The sequence below is a fragment of the Neoarius graeffei genome, chromosome 17, assembly GCF_027579695.1.
Source record: "Neoarius graeffei isolate fNeoGra1 chromosome 17, fNeoGra1.pri, whole genome shotgun sequence".
NCBI lineage: Eukaryota > Metazoa > Chordata > Actinopteri > Siluriformes > Ariidae > Neoarius > Neoarius graeffei.
The window spans coordinates 19,267,872-19,291,437 of NC_083585.1; the positions used below are offsets into that span (position 1 = coordinate 19,267,872).

Consider the following 23,566-nt stretch of genomic DNA (forward strand, 5'->3'; position numbering starts at 1 on the left):
TATGTGCATGTAAACGCACTCACTGTGGCTTGTAGGACTCTCCAGGTCTCCGTCTAACCATTAGATGACCAGGTGATGGGAAAAGCTGACAACAGGACTTATCAGAGAAGATAACCTTCCTCCAGTCTTCAACGATCCAATCCTTATGGTCGTTAGTAAACCTTAGCCAGGCTCTTTGCTTCTCATTGATGAAAGTCTTTTTTTCTAGCTTTCCATGACTTCAACCCTACTGTGTCAAACCATCCTTGCCATGCACTTAACCCCAGCTGCCATTCTTTTTTTGGGTCACTTGATGTCATCTGACAGTTGTTGAGTGCCATTCAAAGGAGTTGATTATCCTGGTCAGTGGGGTGTCATTTTCGCCTTCTGCCAGTCTGTAACTTTGTTGTCCTCAATGTCTGCTGCTTGACCTTGTTCTTATGAACTGCTGTCTTTGAAATTGAGGATGGAAGCAACCTGACACTCACTGTATCCTCCTGCCAGTAAAGCCAGAATTGAGTGCTTCTTTTTCTCACTCAAAACTCTTCTTTTTAACTCTTTTGGCATGATGAGTAAATATTTTTGTATTCCAAGTTTGAGGTACTACTAGCACTGATTTTGCCATCAAACTGCTACTATTGCAAGAGGATAGTAATGACCACAGCAGTGGTTTTTATACTTTTCCTCTTTAAATAAGATTTGGTTCAGGTGATCACCTAATCAGTACCTCATTCAGTCAAATGAGATGTGCTTGTGTTGGAATTACAACACAGACACTGGAATAAAATGGCTGCTATACCTATGTATGGAAGGCAACAGCTCAAATTTAAGGTAACAATATCTCAGGTCCTATTGCCTCTCAGTTATTTTAAGGATCATATTCCCTGAAATAAACTGTTCTGATCCTAGTGTTTGTATCTTTATGTAACTTACTACCTAAATATACAAGAATAAAGAAAAAATGGAAAAAAAAATTACAAAATGGAAATGTGAATAATGCTTGATTACCTAAAGTTATGATTTGTTTCAAAAAGGTCTACTGTTTGTAAATGCATGACTGAATGATGACCATTATATTTTGAACTAGAAAGGCACTTGGTGGTAGAGTACATGTCTGTTGAGCTAGTACATTTTAGAATAACCACAAAAAAAAAAAAACTCCTGGATCTGCATACAGTACCTATCTTGGTCCTGGCTCCACATACATACAGTATCTGGATTTGCATCAAAATTTAATCATTCCTTGGACCATGGCCCACCTTTCCTCAAAAGTTCATAAAAATCTATTCACTACTTTTTGTGTTATGTCAGGAACAGACAAAATAAATTCTGGATCTGCATGCATAGCTTTATCCTGAATCCACATACATATCTGGATTTGCATCAATATCTAATCAATTGATCCTTGGCCCATGGGCTGCATTTCTTCAAAGTTCATCAAAATCCTTTCACTACTTTTTTGAGTTATGTTGGGAACAAACAAATGGAGGTAAAAACAAAGTTGGCAGAGGTAAAAAACAGGAGTGGAAACATAACCTCCTCCAAGAAAGTTGGTGGAGGTAAAGATTTAATATGTACAAATACTAATCCTGTTTGCATCTTTATATAAATTATCATCTTAACGTACAAGACTAGTGAGAAAATGGAAGAAAATGGAAAAATAAAAAAAAGCTTCATTACCTCATTTATGATTTGTTTTGGGAAGGTCCGCTGTTTGTAAATGCATGACTGAAAGACTACCATTACATATTGAAACATTCAGTAAGTACTGGTATTATTCATATGTTGAAATTGAGATGTTAACTTTGTTGGGAAGAAAAATTGCATTAAGAATACAAAAAAAAAGCTCTGCATTAAAAGAACATCATTAAACATGACGACTAACAGAACCAATACTGGTCGTTCTCTCAGCATAGTAAACTACTGTTACACCCACTCCCCTCCCACTCACCACACCACCACGAGCAGTTGAAAAGTATAAATCCCCGAAAAACATTCCCCAGATCATGTTGCCTTGCACACACTGGAACAATTTATGTCCTCCAGTAGCCTGTTTATTCCCTCCTATACACATAAGGATATTTTTAATGTTGTACAGTGTCTTTTCCTTACAGGTCTTTATTTTACAGACATGCAAAGCGCAGGAGCAAACATTAACTCAAGCAATAATTTGTCATTTAATTTTTCAAGCTCATTGAATGAAAGACTATTCTTGTTGCAGGTCCTGGTTGGGGTTTTCCTCTATATAAACTGCTTGATGATATACACATTTTTTAAAAAGGAGGTTTTTAGGGAAGAAACGCGATACATTTTGTTTGTACAAACCCTATTTGTGGACTCTGCTCTTATGCTGTTAAGTGACTTGCTTTCAGTTGGAACTTCCTTTCAGTATGCCATGCACATAATTCCTTGCAGTATCATTTGTACAGTTTTGAGTTTTCTGACCTGCTGTACACCACTGACTTTGGTGGCAATGTGTCTGGAACGCTATGTGGCTATATGCATGCCTTTGAGACATGCTGTCATCTCCACAAGCAGGACCAGATTATATGGGGGTTTTATTATATGGACTCTCAGTTCTATAATTCCATTGTTCAATTTCATAGGATATTGGGCAGTAGTCCCACCTGCTGCTCAGTACTCCTATGCAGTGTGCACTGTGGAGCTAATTTTAGGTGAAGCATGGCAGGCACACGGACGTGCCATCATTTTTATTATCCTTTTCCTTTTTTTAATCATTATCACTGTCTTCACCTACATCAAGATAATGATTGCAGCTAGAGCTGCTTCCTCTGAGAAAAAGAAATCAACCAGTAAGAGTCTCAGGACTGTGCTGCTTCATGCATTTCAGTTGTTTCTGTGCATAGTGCAGTTTTTAAACCCATATATAGAAATGGCATATTGGGGGGTTGAAGCAATGATGTTGCGGAAAATAAGATATTCCATGTTTATAGCTTTTATAATTGCACCACGTTGTCTCAGTCCATTGATTTATGGTCTCAGAGATGAAATTTTTTTTCATGCTTTAAGACATTATGCTATGTGTGGCACTGATTGCATTTTCCCAACATTGCTTAAAGTTAAAAAAATTGAAAATAAGACCAATTTAAATACAAAACAGGACATAATTAAATAAGTGATTACTGTATGTGATTTTTAGATTGTTTGATGAAAACAGATGCCTTAATGACTGTGCTAAAATTCTCTATCAACCTTTGGTGAGTTGAATATATTGGAATTTATTTATACAACAAAAAATGTGGAAAAATATATGCCCCGGAGGCAGAATTGTCTTAAATACATTTTGATCAAGGCTTATTGTTGAAATGTGTTATGGTTTGAATGTTGAATATCAAATGTCATTTCACTGTTACTGTCAAACACACACACACACACACACACACACGCGCACACACACACACACACACACACACACACAACAACAACTTTTAGCTGACAGTGTCTAAAAAGTATCCATTGTATGGGGTATACAATGTTGTCTCATTATATTTTTTTTTATTTAACAGTCTGTGTGTTGTGTGTCCTTGTTGTTCGTACAAAATTTATGTAGAATGTAGCATGCTTTAAAATAGAAAGACACAAAAATCAGATACTAATTTTGCTATTCACATAGCAAATATTTAATTTATAAGAGAATCAAATTATTGTCAGTCCATCCTAATATGTCAAATGCTGGTTATGGATGACGCCAGATACAACCTCAATTGCAAAAAAAAGTTGGGATTCTTGGTAAAATGTAAATCAAAACAGACTGCAGTAATTTGCAAATCCTTTTCAAACGGCAGCTCTGGAAAAAATTAAAAGACCACTGCAAAATTATCTGTTTCTCTTGTTTTACTATTTATAGATATGTGTTTGAGGAGCCGTGGTGCAGTCATTAGCACTGTTGCTTCACAGCGAGAAGGTTCTGGGTTCGAGCCCAGTGGTTGACAGGGTTCTTTCTGGGTGGAGTTTGCATGTTCTCCTTGTGTCTGTGTGGGGATGCAGAAAAGAACTGTCCACCCTACTGCTGCAATTCTAGCAGAGACAACCAAACATGGCTTGCCTCAATCCTGGATTAGGTTTGGCCATGATGACGATGTTTGAAGAACATGAACATTTTTTTAAAAAAATTACCTTGAAATTACAATGTTTCCTCCAAACTTCATATAAAAAATTGTCACAGCATTTAGTGGCAGAAAATGAAAACTGGTCAAAATAACGAAAACGATTAAGTGTTTTCAGACCTTGAGTAATGCATAGAAATCAAAATCATTTTCAATTTTAAACAACACAATACTTTGAACTTAGCATGAGTTCAGAAATCAATATTTGGTGGAAGAACCCTGACATTTAATCACAGCTTTCATGTGTCTTGGTATGCTCTCCACCAGGCTTTCACATTGCTCTTGGGTGACTTTTATGCCACTCCTGGCACAAAAATTCAATCAGCTCAGCTTTGCTTGGTAGCTTGTGACCATCCATCTTCCTCTTCATCACATTCCAGAGTTTTTCAATGGTGTTCAAATCTAGAGATTGGGCTGGGCATGACAGGGTCTTGATCTTGTGGTCCACCATTCACAACTTGACTGACCTGGCTGTGGGGCATGGAGCATTGTCCTGCTGGAAAACCCAATTCTCAGAGTTAGGGAACACTGCCAGAGCAGAAGAAAGCAAGTTTTCTTCCAGGATAAACTTGTACATGGCTTCATTCATGTGTCCTTCACAAACAAAAAAAAATCTGCCCCATTCCAGCCTTGCTGAAACACCCCCAGATCACTGACCCTCCAACAAATTTCACAATGGGTGTGAGACACTGTGGCTTGTAGGACTCTCAAGGTCTCCCTCTAACCATTAGATGACCAGGTGATGGGAAAAGCTGACAATTGGACTTATCAGAGAAGATAACCTTCGTCCAGTCTTCAACGATCCAATCCTTATGGTCATTAGTAAACCTTAGCCAGGCTCTTTGCTTCTCATTGATGAAAGGCTTTTTTTCTAGCTTTCCATGACTTCAACCCTACTGTGTCAAACCAGCCTTGCCATGCACTTAACCCCAGCTGCCATTCTTTTTTGGGTCACTTGATGCTGAAGTTTTGAACATGAAATTTGTGGAAGCTGCCCAGATGTGGGTGGAGTACAGAAGTATGGCAGGCTGTTGTTAGTGTTTAGATACACTTTTTATGCTTTTGAGCACAACACTTTCCCAACTGGGACAGTCACATGCACACAGTGACACACGGACATACCTCCATGTTCTAGTCCCAGTCCCCCACTCCTTTACTCTCCTACTCCTTTTATTCAGCACCATCACTGCAAGAGACACACAGACACACATGAATTGACAACAGGTGTAGCAATTTGGCCACTCACCTTCCCTGACTATGCCCTCCATTCACAAACCGAAGCTCGGCCACGCCCCCACTGCAACATACCCCCACCACCCGATTCAGGAGCCGTTCAGCCTGCACCGGACTCCCCCCCGACAGCACAGGAAGTCCACCACCACCATCTGTGCCCCTAGCCTGTGGACCACCTCAAATTTGAACAGCTGGAGGGCAAGATACCAACGGGTGATCCGCGGATTGGTCACCTTCATGCAATGGAACCACTGGAGGGGTGCGTGGTCCGAACAGAGGGTGAAACGGCATCCCACTTGGTAGTACTGAAGTGCGAGGACTGCCCACTTGATAGCCAGGCACTCTTTCTCTATCATGCTGTACTTTCTTTCACTCATTGACAACTTCCGGCTAATGTACAGCACAGGACATTCCTCCCCCTCCACCTTCTGGGACAGAATGGCCCCCAGCCCCCTGTCTGATGTGTCTGTCTGTAAAATAAAGGGGAGAGAAAAGTCAGGGGAGTGTAAAAGTGGCCCCCCACACAGTGCAGCCTTTACCCTAGAGAAAGCCTGTTGGCATTGCTCCGTCCACTGGACCGGACCTGGTGCTCCCTTTTTCGTGAGATCAGTCAGCGGGCTGATGATGTCCGAATAATTAGGTATGAACCTACAATAGTAGCCAGCCAGCCCCAGGAACTGTCTCACCCCCTTTTTGGTCTTGGGCCTCGGGCAGGCCGCAATCAGTCTTGTTAATTTGGGGGTGCACCTGGCCATGACCCAAGTGGAAACCCAGATACCGTACTTCCACCCACCCAATTGCACACTTTTTAGGGTTAGCTGTGAGACCCGCATGCTTCAGCAACTTTAGGATGACCCTAAGGTGTTCTCATTGCCACAGCCAATCACTGCTACAGATGATGATATCGTCTAGGTACGCGGCCGCGTAGGCAGCATGAGGTCAGAGAACCCTGTCCATGAGCCGCTGGAATGTCACAGGAGCACCAAACAACCCAAAAGGAAGTGTGATGAATTGGTGTTACCCAAACAGTGTGGAAAAGGTCATTTTCTCTCAGGATAGAGGAGTCAAGGGGATCTGCCAATATCCCATTGTTAAATCCAGTGTCGAGTAAAAACGAACAGTGCCTAATCGATCGAGCAGCTGATCAATGCGAGGCATTGGGTATGTGTCAAATTTAGACGCCCCATTGACCTTTCTATAGTCCACACAGAACCGGCCCGACCCATCGGTCTTGGGCACCAGGACCACCAGGCTATTCCAGTCACTGTGGAACTCCTCGATTATGCCCATTTTGAGCATGGCCTTGAGTTCATCCCAGACCACCTTTTTTTTGTGTTTGGGCAGGCGTTAAGGGTGGTTGTGCACTACCACCCCCGGGGGCATCTCAATATGGTGTTCTATGAGGTGGGTACGGCTGGGCAGGGGTGAAAACACATCGGAAAATTCCTTCTGCAACTGGGCCACCTCTGTGAGTTGGGCCAGTGAGAGGTGGTCTCCACAAGGGACTGGAGTCGATTAATTTGGAGCTCAACGTGGGCAATAATACAAGCACTTTGTCTCCCGGCGTGAACGCTCTAAGGCGCGTGCCCCTGTCATACAGTCGGACTTGATGTTCTTGTGCCCGCCACAAATTCTCCTGGGTTACGTGAGTGAGTGTGTGGAGTTTTGCCCTCAGGTCGAGAACGTATTGAATTTTGTTCTTACTAGGCGAAGGTCCCTCATCCCAATTTTCACGTAGCATGTCCAAAATTCCACGAGGCTTACACCCATATAATTACGCATCACAGTCGTCTGCCCTCAGCCACCACCGGCAGGCGTCCCGGAGTTGTTGGCCAAACGTGAACAGCCAGACAACCTCCTCCAAGCACAGTGCATGGAACCTGTTCCGGGGAGCAGCCAACATGTTGGAGAACGGTTCTCTAAGTCCACGTGCACAAGCCGACTGTTGGCGGGGAGCTGCAGTGGGGCGAGCTGTGCCTCGACGGTCAGAAGGGGAAGCAGGCATGCTGCGCGCTGCTCGCCCAGACAACCCCACACCTCAGCTACTTGCTTAAAGAGTGCGAGGAAGGCTTCTGGATTGTTGTGCGGACCCATCATTGTTAGGGTGAGGTAGGAAGGGTCCGCTGCAGTGGCGGTCAGGGACCCCGCTGACGCGAGCAGGTGCCGGAACGCCTGGCGGGCTTCTTGTTGGGCCAGCCTCAAAGCTTCGAAGCATTGTTCCTGATCCTTTCGGAGGGCGATCAGTGCTTAATGCTGGTTCTGCTGTACCATGGTGAGGGCATGAAAGAGGTCTTTGAAGGGTGAGGACTCCATGGAGGGGCTCCCTATTGCACTCCCAGGTTTCATCACTACTGTGGAAGCTGCCCAGATGTGGGTAGAAGACAGAAGTACAGCAGGGAGTTGTTAGCATTTAGATGCACTTTATTATGCTTTTCAGCACAACACTTTCCCAACTGGGACAGTCACATGCACACACAGACATACGCACACACCGTTGTGTTCTGGTCCCAATCCACCACTCCTCTGCTCTCCTACTCCTTTTATACAGTGCCGTCACTGCAAGAGACATGCAGACACACATTAATTGACAACAGGTGTAGCAATTTGGCCACTCACCTTCCCTGACTCCGCTCTCCATTCACAAACCGACGCTCGGCCACGCCCCCACTGCCACAAAATTCTTTCACATTCTTGCTTGATATACAACCTTAATAGTACAATAGTCTGGGGTCTTCGTTGTCCTTTTTTGCACTTTATAATGCACCACACATTTTGTCCACTGCTTTTTTCTGTATATATGTTACCTCTGGGTGATATTATTCGTAAACATTGTATTAGTTTCTACTGTTATGCTGATGACACACAGTTGTATTTGTCTGCAAAACCTGATGAGAGACACCAGCTTAATAAAATTGAGGAATGTGTAAAGGACATTAGACACTGGATGCTTATTAACTTCCTTCTGCTTAACTCTGACAAGACTGAAGTATTGAATTAGGACCACATGCAGCTAGAAGTAAGTTTTCTGATTACACAGTAACTCTGAATGACCTTTCTGTTTCTTCGCGTGCAGCAGTAAAAGACCTTGGAGTGATTATTGACCCCAGTCTTTCATTCAAATCTCACATTGATAACATTACTCGGATAGCTTTCTTTCATCTCAGAAATATTGCTAAGATAAGAAATTTAATGTCACTACATGATGCGGAAAAACTAGTTCATGCTTTCTTTACCTCCAGGATGGATTATTGTAATGCCTCAGCTTTACTCTCTGGATGTTCCAATAAGTGCATAAATAAGCTCCAGTTAGTTCAAAATGCAGCAGCAAGAGTCCTTAGTAGAAAATATGACCACATGACCCCTATCTTAAAGATTTTTGGGGGGGGCTTTTTTCACCTCCATTGGACAGGACAGAGACAGGAAATGAACAGGAGAGAGAGATGGGGAGGGATCGGGAAACGACCCCAGGTCGGGTTCAAACCCGGGTCCCTGGACCCACAGCACGGCACACCAGCCACCCAAGCCATGACGCCCCACATCACCCCTAGCTTATCCATACTGCATTGGCTCTCAATCAAATTTCATATTGATTATAAAATACTACTATTGACCTTTAAAGCACTGAATGGTCACGCACAACAGTACCTGAGTGAACTTCTGCTCCTCAAAGACCCGCCATGCCTACTTAGATCAAAAGGTACAGGCTATCTGCTGGTACCTCATATAGTGAAGGCTACATCAGGGGGCAGAGCCTTTTCTTACAAAGCCCCACAGTTATGGAACAGCCTTCCAAGTAGTGTTCGGGAATCAGACACAGTCTCAGTGTTTAAGTCAAGGCTGAAAACATATCTGTTTAGTCAAGCCTTTTGTTAATGGTGTTTATAAGGTAAAGGTGTAGATCTGGAGGGTCCTCAGACATGGAGTGTTTTGGTAAACTGGGATGTACGGATGCTGTCAGTTTCCACTCACTTGCTCACTCGAGTTTGTTGACGGTGTAGTGGCTGGCTGCTTTATGTCCCGGGGCTCCCTCATGCCTGTGTTACCTTCTGGCTCTCCCCTTTTAGTTATGCTGTCATAGTTACTTGCTGGAGTCCCTGCTTGTACTCCGTGCAATATGTAAACTGTTCCTACTTATTCAGGTGACATTGGGCATACCTAACAACCTGTGTTTTCTCTCTCTTCTCCCCCACCCCCAAATCTGTCCCTCTGAGTTACATGTCGGTCCTGGGATCGAGATGCTGACCTCTTCTGCTCCTTGAACCTGCCTGATCCATCCTGGTGCCCTGTGTCTGGTTGGAGTCTCATCGCATCACTCCTGTGGAGGGTGGCCCCATGTGGACAGTTGGGGGTCGCGCCTGGAGGACGCTCTGGACTCTTGCAGTGGTGTTTTTGTGGCTGGGGACTGCAGTTGACTTGTTGACTTTGGGACTGCAGTTGACTTGCTGACGTTGGGACTGTGGTTGTCGTGAACAGTTTTGTACTCGGGTTTCCATTGGCAGGGGGTTTATAGCATCAACGAAGCTGACTTTGTTAGGACTGTTAATGTTATAGTCATGTTGTCTGTTGTTGCCCGGATGGGGATGGGTTCCCTTTTGAGTCTGGTTCTTCTCGAGGTTTCTTCCTCGTGTCATCTGAGGGAGTTTTTCCTTGCCACCGTCACCACAGGCATGCTCGTTGGGGATAGATTGGGGGATAAAATTAGCTCATATTTTAAGTTGTTCAAATTCTGTAAAGCTGCTTTGCGACAATGTTTATTGTTAAAAGTGCTATACAAATAAAGTTGACTTGACTTAACCACACATTTTCAATGGGAGGCAGACAGGGCTATTTAGCACTGCAATCAATTACTACAAAGTCATACTGTTGTAACACATGCAGAATGAGGCTTGGCATTGTCTTGCTGGAATAAGCAAGGACTTTCCTGAAAAAAAGATGCCATCTGGCAGCATACTGTATGTTTCTCTGTCTGGGTTAACCCATGTGGACCCTTACGAGGACATAGATAGGCTACAAGTGGGGCCCATGTGACCACCATCCTCTGGCCCCACATGGGCCCCAATATATCTCATCCTGTGTGGACCATAAGTAAAGCCAAAAAGTGGGGCTTATGTGGACCAAAACCCCTTGGTCCTACGTGGGAACCTTATTCTGTTAAATTATAAGAACTTAAATTGGAACCACTCTGGGTTACTTTATTTTATAGTACATGCCCATGATAGCCTCAGATTCTTGATCTTGACTGACAAGAGTGGAACCTGATATGGTCTTCTGCTGTTGTAGCCCATCCACCTCAATATTTGATGTATTGTACATTCTGAGATGCTGTTCCGCGCTCCACAGTTGTAAAGAGTACATACAGTATTTGGATTAATATAGACTTCCTGTCAGCTCTGAACAGCATGGTCATTCTCCGCTGACCTATCTCCCATCGAAAATGTGTTTCAGCCTGCAGACCCTCTGCTCACAGGATGGGTTTTGTTTTTCGCATGATTCTGTTTAAACTCTCAATACTTGTGCTTGAAATTCAACAACCATGCCACGATCAAAGTCACAGACATCACATTTTGAAAATTTTTTTCTTCATTCTGATGTTTTATGTGAATGTTAACTAAAGCACTCAACTGGTATCTGTTTTTTTGCATGCATACGCACACATGTTTAGAATACTGTAAAAAAGTTCAAATTTTTGAAAAAATAGCCAGATGGGAAGAGTTGAGACAGCTCGTATCACGGGTTTTTTTTCTTGTGGTTTACAAATATAAAATTGTTTAAAAATGTGGGCATGTACCTGCATGAGGATTAAGCCATTTCATTTCTTTTTGAGAATGGAACTGTTTTGTCAAGTCAGGTTTTGGGTAAACTGACAATTTTCTATAACTGTACCAGTATTGAATGGTCATACAGTTCATATGTTACAGGTATTGATAAAAAATAAAAATTAAACATGTAGACCTAGGTATTTTATTTTTGCTCCACTTCTGTCCACCATGGCTCAAGGTTCCGAACATAATGTCTCATGTCTCCCCACAAAAAAAAAATGACAGAAAAAGTGATGTCAGTATATGAGACAAGCTGAGAAATGAATGTTGTGGTAAGAGGGTATAGGAAATACTTTCTAATGCAATATAAATGTGTTGCTACCTGCAAAGAATTTCACACAATCTACAAAAGCTGAAAACTTGTCCCAAGTCTCCCCACTGTATCCTACCCTGACATTAAGGATGAGGGTGATAATAAACTGAAGTACTAATTGTTGGTAACTCAACTTGTTTGGAAAACAAGCTTTTCAATATGAAATATTTCACAAGACTGTGACTCTAAGCAGTATAAAGTAGTGAGATTGATTGATTGATTGATTGATTGATTGATTGATTGATTGATTGATTGATTGATTGATTGATCTGCCTAATTTGACTTGTTTTAGTCATCACTGGATGATACTTTAAAGAGAACATGCCGTACATGGCCAAAAGTATGCAGATACCTAACATGACATCCATAGGAGTTTGTGGTCCCATTGCAAAACAGTGGGCATTAAAATGGAGTTAGTACTCCCATTGCTGCTATAACAGTCTCCAATCATTTGGGAAGATTTCCACTAGATTGGGGAATGTGGCTATACAGTAGGGAGTTGAGCCCGTTCAGCTACAAGAGCAAAAGCGTGGTTGAAGCCATGATCTTGGGCAAGAAAGCCTGGCACTGTTTTAATTTATCTCAAATGTGTTCAGCAGTGGGTTTGAAGTCAAGGTTCTGTGCTGGCCACTTAACATCTACACCAACCTGACAAGCCATGATTTTATGGACCTCGTTTTGTGCACAGCGTATTGCCTTAAAGTGAAGTTCTTTTATACACACAGTGTGTATATATAATATGTGTATATATACACACTGTAATATATAGTCTCCCTTTTATATAAACACAGTGTCTCTCTCTCTCTCTCTTTTATATACATATAAAAGAGACAGAGAGAGGGACAGAGAGAGCACGGTGGTGTAGTGGTTATCACTGTCACCTCACAACAAGAAGGTTCTGGGTTTCAGCTCAGTGGCCAACAAGGGCCTTTCTGTGTGGAGTTTGCATGTTCTTCCCGTGTCTGTGTGGGTTTCCTCCGGGTGCTCTGGTTTTCCCCACAGTCCAAAGACATGCAGGTTAGGCTAATTGGTGACTCTAAATTGACCATAGATGTGAATGTGAATGGTTTTCTCTATATGTCAAGCCTGCGATGATCTGGCGACTTGTCCAGGGTGTACCCCGCCTCTCGCCCATAGTCACCTGGGATAGGCTCCAGCTAGCCTGTGGCCCTGTAGAACAGGATAAGCGGCTACAGATAATGGATGGATAGATGGATTTTTTTTTTAATGGGTCATTCTTGAATTCAGGGTACATTTCTCATCTCCGAGATGTACCTTTTTTTATATTGCACAAAGGAAATCTTTATTAAATCAGTTTTGAACAATAATGCAAATTATGACAAACTTTCACCAATAGCATTGCTTGATGTATATTTTAGACCAAATTTATACATAAAACATTAACTAAATGACTTCCACCCCCCATATTATTGGCTGTCTTCGACTACTGATTCATACATTCAACTTGAATAATCATGAAGCGATTCAGTCTAACAATCTGTTTTTGGGCTTATTCTCATCTCATCTCATTATCTCGAGCTGCTTTATCCTGTTCTACAGGGTTGCAGGCAAGCTGGAGCCTATCCCAGCTGACTACGGGCGAAAGGCAGGGTACACCCTGGACAAGTCGCCAGGTCATCACAGGGCTGACACATAGACACAACCATTCACACTCACAGCTATGGTCAATTTAGAGTCACCAGTTAACCTGACCGCATGTCTTTGGACTGTGGGAGAAACCGGAGCACCCGGAGGAAACCCACGCTGACAGAACATGCAAACTCCGCACAGAAAGGCCCTCGCCGGCCACAGGGCTCGAACCCGGACCTTCTTGCTGTGAGACGACAGACCTAACCACTACACCACCGTGCCGCCCGGGGTTATTCTATTAACTGTTATAAAAATCAATTGCATAGAAAGTCCATTTTCTGTATTGAATTTCAGTAATAAAAAAATATATATTTTTATCTGTCCCAATGTTCTTGTCAACACTTAACTCTGTTATAAATTGCACAAAATCTACAAAGACTTTGAATAATATGCATGACACCTGCACTGAGAGAGGTCACATCCTCTGGCAGGAAACTTCAGAAAGGCAGTGAGGTATGAAGTATCTCATTAATTTGAACAAAATATTCAGGATACACCAACAGTTGATTAATTATTCATCAAATCTATTATAACATTCTGCTTATGTACATGCCATGTGGTAGCTAGTTTGAGGTTAGCATTCCACACAAAATGGTGGAAAATGTCAACTCTGCTATCAATTCTGTTAATGGACTGCCCATTGTAATGATAACAGAGTTGATGACCACTAAGAGAGTCAACACTTGAAATATACCCACAATTTTATATGAGAAAAAGTTGGAAACGTCAACATTTTAGTTTGCCAGCCGCTCACACCAAGGTCCAATTTGTAAATCAATGCATCAATACTGGAAGCAGCAAGATATTTGCCTCTCCTTTGCATCACTTTATTGAGTGAGTTTTTCAGTCAAAACTGTCCACTAGATATGACAGCTGCGCGACCCAAAGAGGGTCATCGTGTAACTTGCAAGTTCAGACTTACTGTAGTATCATATAGAAAGGATTTGACCTCTGCACGCATTTCATACAAGTGTTGCAGTACTTTACCTCTGGAAAGCGAGCTCATGTCTATGTGAAAGAGGAGTTGTTCATGCTCAGACCTCATATCCTGACAAAGCAGTGAAAATAACAGGTTATGCTTTGATAGATTTCATTTTCTTTCTTCTTTCTTATATATTGCTCAGTTATTTGGGAATTCATAGAACAATCAAAATGGTCAGTATGGCCTTCCCTTGCTCATGACGCAACTTTCAACATTGTCATATCTATACACAGCTCTGAACCACTAGACACTTGGCCACTGTACTACTTGAGTCCCTTCCAATACCACACCTAAACTTCCTACAGCCATGGAAACCACTTAGTTATGTTTCTGCATTATGGCATACCAGAAGATATTGTGTCTGACAATTTAACTCCAGGGGCGGCACGGTGGTGTAGTGGTTAGCGCTGTCGCCTCACAGCAAGAAGGTCCGGGTTCGAGCCCCGTGGCCAGCGAGGGCCTTTCTGTGCGGAGTTTGCATGTTCTCCCCGTGTCCGCGTGGGTTTCCTCCGGGTGCTCCGGTTTCCCCCACAGTCCAAAGACATGCAGGTTAGGTTAACTGATGACTCTAAATTGACCGTAGGTGTGAATGTGAGTGTGAATGGTTGTCTGTGTCTATGTGTCAGCCCTGTGATGACCTGGTGACTTGTCCAGGGTGTACCCAGCCTTTCGCCCGTAGTCAGCTGGGATAGGCTCCAGCTTGCCTGCGACCCTGTCGAAGGATAAAGTGGCTAGAGATAATGAGATGAGATGAGAATTTACCTCCAGTGGGGAGGCCAGTTTACCTCCTATGTATGGAAGGCAACAGCTCAAATTTAAGGTAACAATATCTGAAAGGGACCATCTGCTTTCTAACAGACAAGTAGAGCAGTTGGACTAGAAAATAGGAAGATACCTCAGGTCCTATTGCATCCCAGATATTTTAAGAATCATATGCCCTGAAATAAACTGTTCTGATCCTCATGTTTGTATCTTGATGTAAATTACTACCTAACCATACAAGAATAGTAAGAAAATGGGGGGGGGGGGAATGCGAATAAAACATACATGTCAAGTTATATGGTTTCCCTGTATTTTGTACGGGAAAATGCAGTTTTTTGGCTAATACGGCGTACACTGATTTTCATACGGGAAAATTCCGTTTTGTATCAGAGATTTTTTCTGTTACTCCAAGAAAATTTTCTTAGCCTCCAGCATTTATTTTTTCAAACATGCATGCCCAGTGAAACGGAACTATTTTCGATTTATGTGGTTTTATAGTTGCACGTGGTTTGCTCTGTCATTTAAGTCCATCGGCCCAGACTGCCCATGATGGCTGCAGAAGTTATGTTCTGCCAATTTCTCGTGGAACACAACATCCCCCCGACTGTGACAGACCATTTTTCGCAGCTAGCAAAAAAAAATGTTTCCCGATTCAAAGACTGCACAGGTAAACATTTGTGGGGGTTTTAATTTTTTTTTTTTTCTTTTTAAGTTTTTACTATTTGCATTTAGGAAACCTTCCTCCATTATGATGATAATTTAGGGAGGCGATACTGGGAGTCGCCGTTTATACAACAGCAACTGTAGTTACCCGGCAATTTCTGGTTTCACTTCCCTAAACATTTTAATTGCTGATAGACATTATATGTAGACACAGATGACCAACACCTGTTACTACCATCAGTCGTCAGTAAACTGGAAAATTACTGAATGAAGAGTAATGGTGGTAACGACCGTTGGTAACCTGTCTCTAAAATGTGCAGTAGGAGATGGAAGCAATTTAACACCTTTGTCACATGCACACTTCAAGCACAGTGAAATTCATCCTCTGCATTTAACCCATCTGAAGCAGTGAACACACGCACGAACACACTCAGAGCAGTGGGCAGCCATACCAGAGCACCCGGGGAGCAGGTACCTTGCTCAAGGGCACCTCAGCCCAAGGCCACCCCACATCAACCTAACTGCATGTCTTTGGATTGTGGGGGAAACTAGAGCACCCAGAGGAAACCCACACAGACAACATGCAAACTCCATACACAAAGGCCCTCGCCAGCCACTGGGTTTGAACCCAGTACTTTCTTGCTGTGAGGCGACCATGCTAACCACTACACCACCGTGCTGCCCATCTACATGTTTGCCGTGGAAAATAATAGATGTATATTGGGGAAAGGTCTTCGATGTAAAACTGCTCTGGGTGTTGCCAGGTTTCCAATGCTGAAACAACTTTTTACTGCTTTGCTGTGCCTCCCACATAGCAATGCAGATAGTGAGAGGGCTTTTTCATTGGTTAGGAAAATTCATACTGAGTACAGAAAAAATATGGCTGCAGACACATTAACTGCATATGTGCAAATTAAAATTAAGTGCGAAGAGGAGCTACACCTGCTACCCAAGCAGTGATATTATAGCTAGTGCCAAATATGCAACATCTTTGTACAACAAAGTACTCTCCAAAAAGGAATAAGATTTAAATTCTTGTTATAAATTACTGGGAAGGGCGGCACGGTGGTGTAGTGGTTAGCGCTGTCGCCTCACAGCAAGAAGGTCCGGGTTCGAGCCCCGTGGCCAGCGAGGGCCTTTCTGTGTGGAGTTTGCATGTCCTCCCCGTGTCCACGTGGGTTTCCTCTGGGTGCTCCGGTTTCCCTCACAGTCCAAAGACATGCAGGTTAGGTTAACTGGTGACTCTAAATTGACCGTAGGTGTGAATGTGAGTGTGAATGGTTGTCTGTGTCTGTGTCAGCCCTGTGATGACCTGGCGACTTTTCCAGGGTGTACCCTGCCTTTCGCCCGTAGTCAGCTGGGATAGGCTCCAGCTTGCCTGCGACCCTGTAGAAGGATAAAGCGGCTAGAGATAATGAGATGAGATGAAATTACTGGGAAGATTTTCAATTTAATTTCATAATTTATTAATATTTTCACTTATCCTTGTTTGCATAATATACTTGATGTGGTTCAGTCATCTTTAGTTGGATCTAACACTGCTTGTGGTGTCAACACTTTTTTCTCAAATGGAACTTTTTCTAAACTTCATATACTGTTTGACATGATTACATATAATTTATTACATGTAACCTACTATTTTAATTAACATACCTACTTTGTACTGCTGTTAAATTTCAAGTAATTTTCTTTGGTGGAATGTAATATTGTAGGTGATGTCAACACTTGTCAAATAGAACTTTGTGTAATTTTTATGAACTATTTAATATTAATACATTTTATTTGCAAAATTTACATCAATAATTCTGGCATTACTGATATAATATAGATTTAAGAATTAAGTTTATAGTTCAGTCATTCTCTTTAGTAGATAATTGTTTACTTGACTGTACATATAGTCCTTTTTAATTCAGTTGTTTTCTCTGGAATCTAAAATTTATTTTTATTCAGTATATGCTTATTTGATCCCTTTAACTTGATGCAGTGTGATAAATATGCCTATTACAATAGGAGTGTATAATGTGGAATAAAACAATTGGGGCTTTGGATTATATATTGGAATTTTTTCTCTTGTATAAGGGCTCATGGGTGTATGTAAGGGAAAAGTACAGATTTTGTAAGGGCATGGGTAACTAAAAGTTGACATGTATGATAAAGCTTGATTACCTAATAGTTATGATTTGTTTCCAAAAGGTCTCCTGTTTGTAAATGCATGACTGAATGAAGACCTTTACATCTTGAACTAGAAGGGCACTTGGTAGAGTGCATACGTCTGCTAAGCCACATATTAGAATAACCACAAAAAAAAAAACCTCCTGGATCTGCGTGCATAGCTGGATCCCGAATCCACATACATACCTGGATTTGCATCAACATCTAATCAATTGATCCTTGGCCCATGGGCCGCATTTCTTCAAAGTTCATCAAAATCCTTTCACGACTGTTTGAGTTATGTTTGGAACAGACAAACAAACGGAGGCAAAAAAAAACAAAACAAAACGGAAGTGAAAACATAACCTTCTTCTCCAAAGTTGGTAGAGGTAAACATTTAAGATGTACAAATACTAATCCTGTTTGCATCTTTATATAAATCACCATCCTAACATACAAGACTAGTGTGAAAATGGGGAAAAATACAAAATGGAAAAATGAAAAAAGCTTGATTACCTCAGGTATGATTTGTTTCCAAAAGGTCTCCTGTTTATAAATGCATGACTGAATGGCTCACATTACATATTGAAACATTCAGTAAGTACTGGTATTATTCATATGTTGAAATTGAGATGAACTTTGTTGGGAAGAAAAATTGCATTAAGAGTACAAAGAAAAGCTCTGCATCAAAAGGATATCATTAAATATTACTACTAACAGCACCAATATTGGTCGTTTTCTGAGCATAGTAAACTACTGTTAGACCCACTCCCCTCCCACTCACCACACCACCACCACGTGAAAAGTATAAATCCCTGAAAAGCAAACATTCCCCATATCATATTGCTTTGCACACACTGGAACAATTTATGTCCTCCAGCAGCCTGTTTATTCCCTCCTTTACACATAAGTATATTTTTGGTGTTGTACAGTGTCTTTTCCTTACAGGTCTTTATTTTACAGACATGTAAAGTGCAGGAGCAAACAGTAACTCAAGCAATAATTTGTTATTTAATTTTTCAAGCTCAATGACTGAAAGACTATTGTTGTTGCAGGTCCTGGTTGGGGTTTTCCTCTATATAAACTGCTTGATGATATACACATTTTTTAAAAAGGAGGTTTTTAGGGAAGAAACGCGATATATTTTGTTTGTACAAACCCTATTTGTGGACTCTGCTCTTATGCTGTTAAGTGACTTGCTTTCAGTTGGAACTTTTTTTCAGTATGCCATGCAAATAATTCCTTGCAGTATCATTTGTACAGTTTTGGGTTTTCTGACCTGCTGTACACCACTGACTTTGGTGGCAATGTGTCTGGAACGCTATGTGGCTATATGCATGCCTTTGAGACATGCTGTCATCTCCACAAGCAGGAATAGATTATATGGGGGTTTTATCATATGGACTCTCAGTTCTATAATTCCATTGTTCAATTTCATAGGATATTGGTCAGTAGTCCCACCTGCTGCTCAGTACTCCTATACAGTGTGCACTGTGGAGCTAATTTTAGGTGAAGCATGGCAGGCACATGGATGTGCCATCATTTTTATTCTCTTTTTCCTTTTTTTAATCATTATCATTGTCTTCACCTACATCAAGATAATGATTGCAGCTAGAGCTGCTTCCTCTGAGAAAAAGAAATCAACCAGTAAGAGTCTCAGGACTGTGATGCTTCATGCATTTCAGTTGTTTCTGTGCATAATGCAGTTTTTAAACCCATATATAGAAATGGCATATTGGGGGGTTGAAGAAATGGTGTTCCGGAAAATACGATATTCCATGTTTATAGCGTTTGTGATTGCACCACGTTGTCTCAGCCCATTGATTTATGGTCTCAGAAATGAAATTTTTTTTCATGCTTTAAGACATTATGCTATGTGTGGCACTAATTGCCATTTCCCAACATTGCTTGAAGTCAAAAAATTGAAAATAAGACCAATTTAAATACAATGCAGGACATAACTAATAAGTGATTATTTTATGTGATTTTTAGATTGCTTGATGAAAACAGATGCTTTAATGACTGTGCTCAAATTCTCTACCAACTTTTGGTGAGTTGAATGTTTTGGAATTTGCTTATACAGCAAAAAATGTGGAAAAATATATGCCCCTGAGGCTGAATTGTCTTAAATAAATTTTGATCAAGGCTTATTGTTGAAATGTGTTATGGTTTGAATGTTGAATATCCAATGTCATTTCTCTGTTACTGTCAAACACACACACACACACACACACACACACACACACACACCAACAACAACAACTTTTAGCTGACAGTGTCTAAAAAGTATCCACTGTATGGGGTATACAATGATGTCTCATTATTTTTTTTATTTAACAGTCTGTGTGTTGTGTGTCCTTGTTGTTTGTACAAAATTTATGTAGAAATAGATGTACCATGCTTTAAAATAGAAATTCACAAAAATCAGATACTAATTTTGCTATTCACATAGCAAATACTTAATTTATAAGAGAATCAAATTATTGTCAGTCCATCCTAATATGTCAAATGCTGGTTATGGATGACGCCAGATACAACCTCAACTGCAAAAAAAGTTGGGATTCTTTGTAAAATGTAAATCAAAACAGAATGCAAGAATTTGCAAATCCTTTTCAAACGGCAGCTCTGGAAAAAATTAGAAGACCACTGCAAAATTATCAGTTTCTCTTGTTTTACTATTTATAGATATGTGTTTGTGCGGCACGGTGGTGTAGTGGTTAGCGCTGTCGCCTCACAGCAAGAAGGTCCGGGTTCGAGCCCTGTGGCCTGCGAGGGCCTTTCTGTGTGGAGTTTGCATGTTGTCTGCATGGGTTTCCTCCGGGTGCTCTGGTTTCCCCTACAGTTCAAAGACATGCAGGTTAGGTTAACTGGTGACTCTAAATTGACTGTAGGTGTGAGTGTGAATGGTTGTCTGTGTCTATGTGTCAGCCCTGTGATGACCTGGTGACTTGTCCAGGGTACCCGCCTTTTGCCCGTAGTCAGCTGGGATAGGCTCCAGCTCACCTGCGACCCTGTAGAACAGGATAAAGTGGGTAGAGATAATGAGAATGAGATGAGCTATGTGTTTGAGGAGTCGTGGTGCAGTAGTTAGCACTGTTGCTTCACAGCGAGAAGGTTCTGGGTTTGAGCCCAGTGGCTGACAGGGTCCTTTCTGGGTGGAGTTTGCATGTTCTCCTCATTTCTGTGTGGGGATGCAGAAAGGAACTGTCCACCCTACTGCTGCAATTCTGGCTGAGCCAACCAAACATGGTTTGCCTCAAGCCTGGATTAGGTTTGGCCGTGATCACGATGTTTGAAGGACATGAACCTTTTTTTTATTTCCTTAAACTTGCAATGTTTCCTCCAAACTCCATATCAAAATATTGTCACTTACAGCATTTAGTGGCAGAAAATGAAAACTGGTCAAAATACCAAAAACGATTATGTGTTTTCAGACCTTGAGTAATGCATAGAAATCAAAATCATATTCAATTTTAAACAACACAACACTTTGAACTTAGGATGAGTTCAGAAATGAATAACTGGTGGAAGAACCCTGACATTTAATCACAGCTTTCATGCACCTTGATATGCTCTCCACCAGTCTTTCACATTGCTCTTGGGTGACTTTATGCCACTCCTGGCACAAAAATTCAATCAGCTAAGCTTTGCTCGGTGGCTTGTGACCATCCATCTTCCTCTTCATCACATTCCAGAGTTTTTCAATGGGGTTCAGATCTAGAGATTGGGCTGGGCATGACAGGGTCTTGATCTTGTGGTCCTCCTTTCACAACTTGATTGACCTGGCTGTGTGGCATGGAGCATTGTCCTGCTGGAAAACCCAATTCTCAGAGTTAGAGAACACTGCCAGAGCAGAAAGAATCAAGTTTTCTTCCCGGATAAACTTGTGCATGGCTTGATTCATGTGTCCTTCACAAACAAACAAAAAAAATCTGCCCCATTCTAGCCTTGCTGAAACACCCCCAGATCACGATGGGTGTGAGACACTGTGGCTTGTAGGACTCTCCAGGTCTCTGTCTAACCATTAGATGGCCAGGTGATGGGAAAAGCTGACAATTGGACTCATCAGAGAAGATAACCTTCCTCCAGTCTTCAACGATCCAATCCTTATGGTCATTAGTAAACCTTAGCCAGGCTCTTTGCTTCTCATTGATGAAAGGCTTTTTTTCTAGCTTTCCATGACTTCAGCCCTACTGTGTCGAACCAACCTTGCCATGCACTTAACCCCAGCTGCCATTCTTTTTTGGGTCACTTGATGTCATCTGAAAGTTGTTGAGTGCCATTCAAAGGAGTTGATCATCCTGGTCAGTGGAGTGTCATTTTCGCCTTCTGCCAGTCTGTAACTTTGTTGTCCTCAATGTCTGCTGCTTGACCTTGTTCTTATGAACTGCTGTCTTTGAAATTGAGGATGAACCTGACACTCACTGTATCCTTCTGCCATTAAAGTCAGAATTGAGTGATTCTTTTTCTCACTCATAACTTTTCTTTTTAACTCTTTTGGCATGATGAATAAATATTTTTGTATTCCACGTTTGAGGTACTACTAGCACTGATTTTGCCATCCAACTGCTACTATTACAAGAGGATAGTAATGACCACAGCAGTGGTTTTTATACTTTTCCTCTTTAAATAAGATTTGGTTCAGGTGATCACCTAATCAGTACCTCATTCAGTCAAATGAGGTGTGTTAGTGTTGTGAGATGCTGATTTAAGAAAAAAAAATGAAGTGGTCTCTTAATTTTTTCCAGAGCTTTATTTTCAATTGAATACAGTACAAAGACAATATATTTAATGTTCAAACTAATAAATTGTATTGTTTTTGTAAATATACACTCATTGTGAATTTGATGCCTGCAACACCATCCAAAAAAAATTGTGACATTACCATGTTTACCACTGTGTTACATCACCTTTTCTTTTAACAATAGTCAGTAAGTGTTTCGGAACGGAGGACACCAATTGCTGAAGTTTTGAACATGAAATTCTTTCACAATCTTGCTTGATATACGACCTTAAATAGTCCAACAGTCTGGGGTCTTCGTTGTCATATTTTGTGCTTTATAATGCACCACACATTTTCAATGGGAGGCAGGCAGGCCTATTTAGCATTGCAATCTATTACTACAAAGTCATACTGTTGTAACACATGCAGAATGTTGCTTGGCATTGTCTTGCTGGAATAAGCAAGGACTTTCCTGAAAAAAAAAATATGCCATCTGGCAGCATACTGTATGTTTCTCTGTCTGGGTTAACTTATGTGGACCCTTACTAGGACATAGATGGGCTACAAGTGGGGCCCATGTGACCAACATCCTCTGGCCCCACATGGGCCCCAATATATCTCATCCTGTGTGGACCACAAGTAAAGCCAAAAAGTGGGGCTTATGTGGACCAAAACCCCTTGGACCTATGTGGGAACCTTATTCTGTTAAAGGTCCCATGGCATGAAATTTTCACTTTCTGAGGTTTTTTAATGTTAAAATGAGTTCCTCTGACCTTCTTAAGTCACCCCAGTGGCTAGAAATTTCATAATGTGTAAACCAAACTATGCCCAATATTTGAGAATGGCGCGTCAAAACGGCGCGTTGAGAAGCTCTTCCCTTGCCGACGTCAGCAAGGGAGATGATCCCCAAGCCCCCACCCTCTGGATTCCCACCCACCATATGGATTGCCTGCCCAGTTGTAGTGAGTAGACCATAGAGGACACAACAGCATGGCACCACCTAAGCGAGCGAAACATGGAAGTTGTGCTGTACATGGATGTGACAACACAGAAAGGAGTCTGTTTTTACTGCTGACAGGAGAGCCCCTGAAGACGCAGTTGCTTAATTTTATTTACTTCAATAATACGCCGTCGAGTCTACCTAAGACGGTGTATGTTTGTCGG

At 41.7% G+C, this 23,566-nt stretch overlaps 2 protein-coding genes across 2 annotated transcripts; both read left to right on the top strand.

The window, feature by feature from the left end:
• Positions 1-2,110: 2,110 nt before the first annotated feature.
• LOC132901120 (odorant receptor 131-2-like) lies at positions 2,111-3,115 on the top strand. Its single transcript, XM_060943479.1, has one exon. The coding sequence runs from the start codon at positions 2,111-2,113 to the stop codon at positions 3,113-3,115; it is 1,005 nt and encodes a 334-aa protein (XP_060799462.1).
• A 50-nt stretch (positions 3,116-3,165) lies between these two features.
• LOC132901121 (odorant receptor 131-2-like) lies at positions 3,166-23,566 on the top strand (the record flags this gene model as incomplete). The annotated part of the gene is made up of 3 exons (XM_060943480.1): positions 3,166-3,197; positions 18,653-19,561; positions 23,551-23,566. Coding segments are annotated over exons 1-3 (957 nt in total), but the record flags the coding sequence as incomplete, so codon positions are not given.